Raw genomic sequence first — 11,258 nt, 5'->3', positions numbered from 1 at the left:
CAGCTGGGGGGTCTCAAATGTGCGCAGGGGGGTTTTCGATGGAATCTTTATATTACAGGGTTGGAATCGAAAGAATCTTTTTTACAGGGGGGAAAACCGGAACTCGCCTATATTACAGGGGGTAAAGACATATTAACCCAATAAATAATTAGGAAAAGAAAACCCTATTACTATTAATTAGGTAGGGGGTCGAACAGAACAGAAGGAACGCAGCAGCACCATGAAGCTCATCGACGACATCAATGGAACCACTCTCTGTCTCTCCCTCTACACAGACGTCACCAATTCAAAGTTAGTCTTTCTCTTTTTTATGTCATTCTTGTGCTAAGCTCTTAAACATTATGTTCCTATAAAAATTATCATTTTCTCTTACCGCCGGCTTACTGTATTGCTTCAGTCAAATAAAAATTGTTGCTTTGCATTTTTAGTCCGGACTGGCCGGCCAATCCAGACCGAGAATTAAGTGTTTCTCATCCCGTTTTAAGTTAATTATTATTATTATTCAAATGTTGTTATTAACAGCATAAGAGCAATATATGAATTTGGAGTATAAGCAATATTTCTTCTATCCAAATTTAAAGTGTAAGAGTACGTACCAAAGAACTTACTTGACATCGTAATATTTTCAAGTGTTGGTGGACTGGAGAAATTATAGGAACATTTGGCCTCACCACTCCCACTAACTCTCCACACTATAAATAAGAGTTCATGGATGGACTCACTTCTTCTTCCCCACATCGCCAATTCACAAGAGAATATGTAGGACGAGGGTCCTCCCTGTCGCGCTACAATCAAAATACCCGACCTTACTGCTCACTGCTGCCAAGATCCCTTTAGCTCAAAGCTCCTCTCACCACCAAGGGGGAGGGGGTCGATGCCCTTGTACTTACCACAAGTATAACAATAGAACATTATTGTGCAATTTCGTCTATGTAGCTAATCCCATTTAGTGGGATAAGACTTGGTTGTTGTTGTATTTTGTTGCAAGTAAAATATGTGTCTTTCTTATGTATTAATATTATTTGTGTATGAGTTTCTTTGATGTAGAACCAAACCCAATTTTTTATTTTTTAAACTTTTATTGTGTTGTTTTTGTTGTGAATTGAAGAATTTAACTCTTTTATTTTATATTATATAACTAAACTCATGCATTTTATCGTCGTACTCATACCTTAATATTTTTCAAACTGTCAGCAATATTCTCGTTTATGTAACTATGCAACATAGGATAACTATCAACGAGGTCTTGTTCAGTACATAGTTATGTTTAGATTTAAGTTTCAACACTTTTTCACTTCTTTGGTATGGCACTATGGTAAATGGTTATCAAGGAGTGTGCTTGATTTTAGTGGCCATCAAATATTGCTATTGAGTGTTACAAGTGACCACTTAATCTCAAAAGTCAGTTTAACTGTAGTTACTAGTTAGAGTTTCATTTGCTTCTTTTTATTAGTGTCGCCATAACTATTCACAACATTTGGTGCTGGTTGTGCTGTTGCAACAATTCATTTGCGATCAATTGTACTTCGTATGCCGATTCCTCCTAATCAAGATGGCGATTGCAAATAAAATTCTATTTTTAATCACATACACCAATCTATAAAAGTAGATATACAGAATACATTATGAAAATACTATCTATTTATCTGTAATTGATCCATAAAATTAGGAACCAGCTCTTAGCTGAAGTGTTTATGTAACTATGTTTCTTGCAGGGAACTATTGGAAAGCATGCAAGCTGGGACATTGGAGCCAGAAGTTGCATTCCTCAACGCTTCACTTGTATAATTTCTTATGACCCACATTCAATTATAGAGGATCTACTAATTTTTGCTTCTTTTTCTCTCATAACATGATCCTCTTATGTTGGTAATGAGAGAATCCGAATGATGCTAGGACTTGTATTTTTAACAATGACTGTATCAACACGTTTGCTTCTTTCTAATGTTACCACTGTTCTCAACTGCACCAGATTCCAGATATTTTCCCTGTTCTAGCAGCTGCACACAAGACACTTGTAACCAAGTCACGGGACTCTTTGACCACACGCACTCTTCATTCCGAGCTCGTTTACAACTACTCAGGGTCCAAACATGTAATTATGTATTTATATTTAACTTGTTATGGTTCGTATTTCCAGTTAAAGTTTCTAATTTCAGCATGTCTTGCAATTAGATTACTGAATCTTTAAAAAGATGTGGCATCTCTGAAAGCACAACCTATATCCTTGCTGCTCGATTTGATGCTACTCCTGATGAGGTGAGAAGATTCTACAGTAAAATATGGCACTTATTTTTTGTCACTTACATAACTAAAATGATATATGTCTCTCTTTACTAGATAAAAGCCATAGAGAAACTCGTCATTGGAAAAGAGATTGACCTAGAGGAGCTGAAAGGGAGAGCAAACCTGCCCCAGATACAAAAGGTTTGTCAGGGCTTTCATATTACTTTGCACCTTTTTTGTGCCAACTAGCATATTCAATAATTTGTTATGTTTCAGCATTACAAGATATCTGCCTTGGAACTTGGAATATCATCACTTGAAGATGCAATAACTTGCCGAATAGCTGCTCGTGATGCTTTGTAGAAGAATGATTCTGATCTGCTTGTATGTTTAGCTCCTAGCCTTATCGTGTAAGGATGATTTAGATTGAGTTGATCTACCATTAAACATTAGTTATGATGAGATATTATGGCATCATTTTGATATATGAAGTTGACTTCCATCTTGTCGCAAAGCATATTTATAGCTGAAAAAGAACACTTTGTAGTAACTGCCGGCACTTAGACTAACGGTTGTTAACTGCCGCTGGGGTAAAAACGTCATTTACTTGTGTCAATAGGAAGTATTCATTGTCAAAAAAGCAATTTTCCCGAAATTATGCTACTCATAGCGGGAAGTTATATTATGGACTCTAACTTATAAGATTTGGCCTGCCTTAATCATTCATTTACTTGATTCTTTTCTAGCTTTGTAGTTTGGAAATTATAGTAGTTGAGAGTTGGTAATGGAAGAGCTGATATTTCTTCATGAGAAGCTACTAGCGTGGGTTTCTTTTACAGTGGGTTTTGATAGAAGTTTCATTGCCAATCTCAACTCATATAGATAAACCAAATCACCTCCTCAATATACTTAGTCGGATGCTTGGCGGTTTTCATGGCTAATCAGACCGGACACAAATCATTGCTAAGTTTAAACATCTTGCTATACTTTTGATTAATTTCATAACAAAACATGTTTGTTTTTGGGTCAAATAATCTAATTGCTAAAAATTCATCCCTTAAGGTGAATAAGTGAAACATTCCTGACATTCCTGTCAACTGAGTTACACTCACGAAGACAACATAACATGTTATTAATTACTAATATTTATTTATGCTATTATGTTTTTTATTCAGTTTATAATTATGTTATTATGTTCAAATCAACTAAATTTATAAGAAGTCATAAGTTGGAGGCTCATCATCAATATCATAAAGACAGTCTCTTATATAATCATGTTGATGTTTCTATGATAAAAGCTCAAAAAATTCTCAGTAACAGTTATATGTGCAGTATGAATTTTGTTTTAAGCAAATCCTGGCAGGGGACGGGTTGGAGTCCTAAGAAAAGGGAGCGTACATCCAAATGATACAAGGTTGGTTGCAACCCTTTTCTTTATCAAGTCCTAATCATTCAGTTGATTACGCACTCCAATCCACATGCCACCGATCACTAGCTATTTCCGTTTTCCAGTCCAGTTTGCATTTACCAAATCTAGTGATGACAAAATTAGATCCCTCGGTCTCCACTGCCCAATTATGCAGTGCAAGTTTGTGGAGCATTTTTCCAGTTTTTGCAACAAAATAATGACGTTGATTATTTTTTACAGACATTGCACTTAGGCTGTAGTGGAGTTCTTTTGTATTATTTTTCAAAGCTATGTTCACAAAACTGAACAGAATGATATAGATAAATCGTATGAGTCAAGTCATTGGCAATTAACACCACTTCTTTTTCAAAATAAATTAAACAGCTGCTTTTGACACAAGTCTCAGATTCATAAACAGCTAAAAACTTCACATGTTTTTTCAATTTTGCACGATATCTAAGATTCATAGCATAGTCTAATACTCCCTCTCCTTCTTTGACTCTCAGTTTCGCATCTGATCTTTTATTTTCTCCTCAGATAATCAACGTTTAAATTCTCTTTTTAGACTATCAATGCTTTAGAAATAATGATATAAATAAATATCACCTGCAAGACTTTGAAGAACATGAGATGTTAAAATCGAGGACACAAGTTGGAGCATTAAAAACTATACCTGATTTGTGTTATTCTTTGCTGAAATCTAGAAAAGCACAAGGCTATCCTCTTGTGTATCGTGTGATGACTCTTATTCTCACAGTTCGTGTTTCTACACCTAACAACCACTGGTTTTCAGTGGCAGTTAACTGCCGTTGTGTTCGTAGTATATTCAAGTCCATAATCGAGACACTCACTCCATCATCACCATCTTTCTCTCAAATTTTCACTCTCTCTCTAAAAAATCTCTACCAAATCATCCAAAAAAATTTCCACTAAATCACAAGTAAGCTATCACTTATGCTATTGTCATACATTTTAGTTAGTATATGTGTTTATATGTTTATAATTTTAGTTGTTGTTTAATTATTAAATTTTGAATTTTTGTTTTTAATATAGTTATGTTGTAGATCTGAAATGCTATTAACATATATTATGAATACCTGTTATAATGAAGTTATATTGCTTGAATTTATACTTTTTTTCGAATTTTATAAATTTTTTAGGGTTTGTTTAGGACTTTTAGGGTTTATGTCAAATTTTCACTACAAGTGTTTGAATGAGTTTTTCATTGATTATTTTTAATTTCTAATTGTGTAGATATGAAGCAATGGCCGGATGGATCGACGTTTATGCAGAATTTAACGGCGGAGAACCTCAAAGGTTGAAGGTTCGGTGCCTTGATGTAATGTTAAGAGGTCTCAAGGATCAACTGAATGAATTCAACCAAGCACTCAACCCCAGAGACACAAGGAGGGTGCAAAACGTTCGGTATAAACGTCCAAAGCTCGATGAGGGGAGAGTATCATTCACTTGGGTGGAGTTAAAGAACGACGAAAACGTGACGAGCATGTTTTGGGAGCACAGCATGTTCCAGTGGATCGATATGCGGGTAACGTTGCAGAGATCAACTGAAGATATCATCAACAGCTTGATTCCGCCAGAAGATCGTCATTAGTTAGGGTAAGGTGCATTCCAACTAGAACAATTGTCTTACCTCTGAAATGGGGTAATTCAAACTTGCCAAACGGCCAGGACTCAAGCATTTCGCTCGGCATTCATGTTTTTCCTTTGAAAAGATTAAATTCTTGTTAGGCTGGTTTAAATGAAGGTATTAAGTGTCGAGGAATGGACCTTATTTCGTTGGCACTTGAATACCATCATCTAAAGCAAGCCTAACAAAAATTTATTCTTTTCAAAGGAAAACATGAATGTCGGGTGAAATGTTTGAGTCATGTTGTTTGGCGAGTTTGAATTTACCCCATTTCAGAGGCAAGACAATTGTTGTAGTTGGAATGCACATTCCAACTACAACAATTGTCTTACTCTGGATGAGGCAATTCAAACTTGTTAATCAGCATGACTCCAACATTCGATAAGCATCTTGAATGTTGGTATTCAAGTGTGAAGGAATGGACCTCATTTCGTTGGCACTTGAATACCATCATTCAAGATGTTGATCGTACGTTGGAGTCCTGCTACTTAGCAAGTTTGAATTTGCCACATTCAGGGGTAAGACAATTGTTGTAGTTGGAAGGTGCATGTAATGTAATGTAATTGTTGACATACATGTCGTTTATGTAATGTAACGAAACCTTAATTCGAATTTTTATTCGAATTCACGCTATCGCAATATTTATTCGAATTCACGCTATCGCAATATTTATTCGAATTCACGCTATTGCAATATTTATTCGAATTCACGCTATCGCAATTTTTATTCGAATTCACGCTATCGCAATATTTATTCGAATTCACGCTATCGCAATATTTATTCGAATTCAAGCCATCACAATATTTATTCGAATTCACGCTATCGCAATTTTAATTAATCGAGTCCACGTTAGATTTAATTAGTTTTTATTCGAATTCACGTTAGATTCACGTTAGATTTCTTTAATACACATTTTTTATTTGAATTTTTGTATTTCATATAAATAAATGCAAATAAAAACTAAAATAAAGGAACACACGTAATAGATATAAAATCACATTTTATTAATATAATAATACATTTACAATGGGGTAAAACTAAATCTGCTTCGTCGTACCAATAACATTAAAAATAACATCTTCGTCGTACATTTATTCCTTAATAGATGGAGTCATCTTTATTCCTAGAACTTCTGGATACTCTTCTCCAAGATACTCATACAAGACAACACCAAGATGACCCAAAATTGTTCATCACCTTTTCACTCTTGTTGTTTAATAATACATTTAACTCTAAAGACAAAAAAGCACAAACTATAAACCCTAAATCCTTAATAGGCGGAGTCATATTTATTCCTAGAACTTCTGGATACTCTTTTCCAAGATACTCATACAAGACAACACCAAGAAGACCCAAAATTGTTCCTCACCTTTGCACTCTTGTTGTTTAATAATACATTTAACTAACGCTTGGGTTAAAACAAAGGCAAAAAACCACAAACCATAAACCATAAACCCTAAATCCTGGGGTAAAACCAATTCAAAGAAACCTCTTGAAATTTTCAAATTTTCAATGAAAAGCGAATGATGACAAACCAACATTTTGTAGAAGAAAGAGTAAGAATGAGAGTAAAGAGGAGAGAATGATAGGAAATGAGAGTAAGGAGGAGAGAATGTGAGGCTAAAGTCAAATCACTAGCTGAAGAAAGTCAAACTAAACTGGGACATGATGAATCTGAAGAAAGTCAAATCACTAGCTGAGGACATAAAGAAATTACGAAGAAAAAACTAAAAATAGTTGGATAAAAATTGTAGTATTCCCATTTGATACTAGAATATTATGCTGTCATTTGATCAATGTAAGGGGCTCCACTTGACTTGTTGTTTTTGTTGTCAGATCTTTCAGTGTTCAGAGAATTAAATTAAATGAAGAGGATAGGATAATGAGAGGGTCTATTTCCATACACTTGACTATATGTCCAAACCGTACTAGTCTGGGATGGAAAGACAACGCATACAAGAACGGAGAGTACGCAAGCACGAACACAGGCAGTCAGGCGTGATAATAAGAGAATTAAAGTAAACAAAAACTCAGGGTCATAGAGCAGAATAAGTTCCCTCATAAAACCAGCAAAAGTAAAGTACAAATAATTTTGCAAGTATATTCGCCAACAAAAAAGTAAGCACAGGGGAAATTTTTAATTCCCACCTATCAGAAAAATTAACAGACTCTGCCTATTCTATTACTTCTCATCATTATCTAGTCTAGAGTTCATCATGAGATTCATCCTCCTCGTCTCCCCCTGATGCACCACCCCCAGGGGCACCACCAGATCTCTGATAGACTGCGGTGATGATTGGATTACAAACAGCTTCCACTTCTTTAAGCTTCTCTTCATATTCTTCTTTCTCTACACTCTGGTTGTCATCCAACCATTCCAATGCTTCCTTAACAGCGGTCTCGATTTTCTCCTTTTCATCCGACTCCAACTTGTCAGCCAGCTTGTCTTTGTCACTGACTTGGTTTTTCATGTTGTAGACATAGGTTTCCAGAGCATTCCGAGCGTCAATTCTTTCCTTGACTTTTTTATCCTCCTCGGCAAATTCCTCAGCTTCACGAACCATCCGTTCAATTTCCTCCTGGCTTAGACGTCCCTTTTCATTTGTAATGGTGATCTTTTCTGATTTACCGGTGCCCTTGTCTTCTGCCTTTACATTTAAGATACCGTTTGCATCAACTTCAAAGGTGACTTCAATTTGAGGGGTACCTCTGTTCAATTGCCACAAGAAAAACCAATTAATTACAAAACAAAACATCAAAAGAGAAAAATTCAGAAGACATAGTGGAAGTAGGAAACAAACCTTGGAGCTGGTGGAATTCCAGACAGATCAAATTTGCCAAGGAGGCGACAATCCTTTGTTAGACTCCTCTCACCTTCAAACACCTATACGTAATTAAAAACAAACAAGACCCCGGTTGAGTTCAAGTTCACCGCCAAGCAACTTGTATTTATAAGGAAAACATGCAGTGGAATAATGGTACCGTACCTGAATGGAGACAGTTGTCTGCTGATCCTGGTAGGTGGTAAACACCTGGGATTTTTTGGTTGGGATAACAGTGTTTCTAGGAATCAACTTTGTCATCACTCCTCCAACAGTTTCAATTCCAAGGGTAAGAGGTGCGACATCCAAGAGAAGAATATCTGGTACACAGAATAGCACAACAATTAGAAAGTGTAATGCTTGGAAATCTACTTGCATCAATAACAAATAATAGCCAACTAATGCAATTGAAATGCTAGAGTATAGACTATAATGGTACCTTTAGTTTCATCTCCCCCCTCGCCACTCAAAATGCTTCCTTGCACTGCAGCACCAAAGGCAACTGCTTCATCAGGGTTGACTCCCTTGTTTGGCTCCTTTCCATCAAAGTAATCCTTCAAAAGTTGTTGTACCTTTGGAATCCTTGTGCTTCCTCCAACAAGAACAATCTCATCAATTTGATTCTTCTGTAATCCAGCATCGTCCATTGCCTTCTTCACAGGTCCCATTGTCTTCCGGAACAAATCATTGTTCAACTCTTCAAATCGAGCACGGGTAAGTGGCTCAGAGAAATCAACGCCATCAAAAAGTGACTCAATTTCCACACGGACTTGGTGCTGGCTACTAAGAGCTCTCTTGGCGCGCTCACTCTCCCTCCTCAGCTTTCCAAGTGCTCTGTTGTCCTTGCTAATATCCTTGCTATGCTTTTTCTTGATCAATTTAATGAAATACTCCATTATTCTCTGATCAAAGTCCTCACCTGGCAAAGAATGGTAGAGAATTAGCATGCATTAATAGTAGAAGAAGGAAAATTTTAAGCGAAGTCTAAAATTTCATAATTTCATAGTATTCTTTCTATTACTCACCACCAAGATGAGTATCTCCATTTGTTGCAAGAACCTCAAAAACACCGTTATCAATTGTCAAGATACTGACATCAAAAGTTCCACCTCCAAGATCAAAGACGAGAATGTTCTTCTCTCCACCTTTCTTGTCCAATCCATAAGCAATGGCAGCCGCGGTGGGTTCATTAATAATTCTAGCCACGTTCAAACCAGCAATGACACCGGCATCCTTGGTGGCCTGCCTCTGAGCATCATTAAAGTAAGCTGTACATTTCAAAAGAAAATGAGAAACGTTAGAATAAATACAGAACCAAAGAAAAGAATAAGACAATAGAGAATGCCGGAGGAACAAGGTTGTAATTTGCTTCTTTACCTGGGACGGTGACCACGGCATCACGAATAGTCTTGCCGAGGAATCCTTCGGCAGTTTCCTTCATCTTACCGAGAATCATGGCGCTGATTTCCTCAGGGCTGAACACCTTGGTCTCACCATCCTTTACTCTTACTTGAATGTATGGTTTTCCATCTCTGTTGACAATCTTGTAAGGAACAAGCTTCATGTCTCTTTGAACTTCCTTATCTTCAAATCTGAAAACAGAAACAACTCAATCACTATTGATCCCATTAAATCAAATTATAAAAAATCATTAATCATATCATAAATGAATAAAATATCAAGGTCTTACTTTCTTCCGATAAGTCTCTTGACATCAAAGATGGTCCTTTCAGGGTTGACAGCTGCCAGATTCTTGGCAGCCTCACCGATCAATCTCTCATCGTCGGTGAAAGAAACCCATGATGGTGTGATACGGTTACCTTGGTCGTTGGCTATGATTTCGACGTGACCATTCTTGTAAACACCAACACACGAATAGGTTGTTCCGAGATCTATCCCAATAACAGTCCCCAACTTGGTTGCTTCCTCTTTCGCATTGGAACATGCAAATAGACATCCTGTGGCAACTTTTTAAATGTTAGTTACATCATTACAAGGCCAAAACAACGCACGGTAACATAATTAATTTTACATTTCTTTCCTATGATATCGATATCATATTCAAATCGCAAACATGAACTCAGATAAGTCGAACAGATGCAATGACAGTGATAAATCTTATAAAACAACGATAAAACAAGCATAATGCACCCTAACATAATAACGATAACAAATCACTGCTGATGAATTTTCAAGATTCCAAAAAAATGCATGTATAGTAATCACAAAGAGCATCACTAGTGTTATTAAATTTTATAAATCATCACTAATTAGCAACGTAAACAACCGGATCCAAAAATGTTGATAACAAATTAAGATCTCGTTGCATTATCCACATTAAAACAGAAAATTAAAATAGAAAAGCGATTAGATCTAATAAACAGTGAGAAAATTACCGATTGTAATAATGGCAAGAACGAAAAGAGAGCCGTGTTGCCACGAGCCAGCCATCATTCTCTCTCTCTCTCTACTTTCTTCTTCTAAACAGCTTCGAAGATTGAAACGGTGAAGTTGAAGGTGGGAATGATAAAGAGAGTGCGATCGGTTTTTTTTCTGATTCTGATTTTTTGAAGCAACGGTCTGAGCCGTTTTTATAGTCCCGTTCGATTCTTCCCGAACCTCCTTTCGTCGACTGAAAGCTTTATTACGCACGAACATGTCATTTTGGATGACGTGGACCAATTGTGATTCGTCTAACGATTGTTTCGACCAATTGTATAAGTCCTTGACTTGGGTACATCTCCACCGTTAATTCTGATGACTTCAACGTATCAAACAATCAACATTTCTTTGACTAAAATTAAACAATATCAACCTTGTGAGGGAAATAATCTACAACACTCATAAGGTGATACTATTAGCTATTTTATCTTTTGAAGAAATTATTAGGGGTGTTTGTTTCAAGTCTAAGAATCATATTTTTGTTGATAAATTTAGACGTTTAAAAGTTGAGATATGATAATTAGTATGTGAACAAAACATATAATAGACAAAGTCATCGTGACTTTTTAAAAAAAATATAATAAGACATAAGTTTAACTTTTGACGAAAATCGCAAGGTTGGTGTTATTCGTGCGTTTTGTTAATTTTGGCCTTCGTAGCAAAAAAATGTTTCCTTTAAAAGAGCTACAAACGAACAAAATAAGGAAAGTAA

General features: G+C 36.2%; 2 protein-coding genes across 2 annotated transcripts; one reads left to right on the top strand and one right to left on the bottom strand.

Moving 5' to 3' along the window:
• The first annotated feature begins 156 nt into the window (after positions 1-156).
• LOC146934365 (EKC/KEOPS complex subunit tprkb-like protein) lies at positions 157-2,740 on the top strand. The gene is made up of 6 exons (XM_085706246.1): positions 157-291; positions 1,716-1,782; positions 1,973-2,095; positions 2,176-2,259; positions 2,341-2,427; positions 2,503-2,740. The coding sequence occupies exons 1-6, from the start codon at positions 221-223 to the stop codon at positions 2,587-2,589; spliced, it is 519 nt and encodes a 172-aa protein (XP_085562372.1). The 5' UTR covers positions 157-220; the 3' UTR covers positions 2,590-2,740.
• A 4,581-nt stretch (positions 2,741-7,321) lies between these two features.
• On the bottom strand, positions 7,322-10,665 carry LOC146934364 (luminal-binding protein). The gene is made up of 8 exons (XM_085706242.1): positions 10,501-10,665; positions 9,795-10,062; positions 9,482-9,696; positions 9,130-9,372; positions 8,544-9,023; positions 8,270-8,424; positions 8,084-8,166; positions 7,322-7,991 (listed from the first exon to the last, which is right to left on the bottom strand). Exons 1-8 carry the CDS (start codon positions 10,556-10,558, stop codon positions 7,487-7,489), a joined length of 2,007 nt encoding a protein of 668 aa, XP_085562368.1. The 5' UTR covers positions 10,559-10,665; the 3' UTR covers positions 7,322-7,486.
• Between the last annotated feature and the right edge of the window lie 593 nt (positions 10,666-11,258).

The sequence above is a fragment of the Medicago sativa genome, chromosome 4 (genome assembly GCF_051527215.1).
Source record: "Medicago sativa cultivar Bolivia chromosome 4, Bolivia_mono, whole genome shotgun sequence".
NCBI lineage: Eukaryota > Viridiplantae > Streptophyta > Magnoliopsida > Fabales > Fabaceae > Medicago > Medicago sativa.
The sequence above is the reverse complement of the archived record's forward strand: the minus strand, read 5'-3'. Positions and strand labels throughout refer to the sequence as shown.

Excerpts from the sequence above, each read along its gene's own strand:
- LOC146934365 (XM_085706246.1), top strand. The coding sequence starts at position 221 with ATGAAGCTCATCGACGACATCAATGGAACCACTCTCTGTCTCTCCCTC. Across the intron at positions 1,783-1,972 it reads CATTCCTCAACGCTTCACTT|ATTCCAGATATTTTCCCTGT; the intron begins GTATAATTTCTT and ends CAACTGCACCAG. Across the intron at positions 2,428-2,502 it reads ACCTGCCCCAGATACAAAAG|CATTACAAGATATCTGCCTT; the intron begins GTTTGTCAGGGC and ends GTTATGTTTCAG.
- LOC146934364 (XM_085706242.1), bottom strand. The coding sequence starts at position 10,558 with ATGATGGCTGGCTCGTGGCAACACGGCTCTCTTTTCGTTCTTGCCATT. Across the intron at positions 10,063-10,500 it reads TCTTGCCATTATTACAATCG|GATGTCTATTTGCATGTTCC; the intron begins GTAATTTTCTCA and ends AAGTTGCCACAG. Across the intron at positions 9,373-9,481 it reads TGCCGTGGTCACCGTCCCAG|CTTACTTTAATGATGCTCAG; the intron begins GTAAAGAAGCAA and ends TGAAATGTACAG.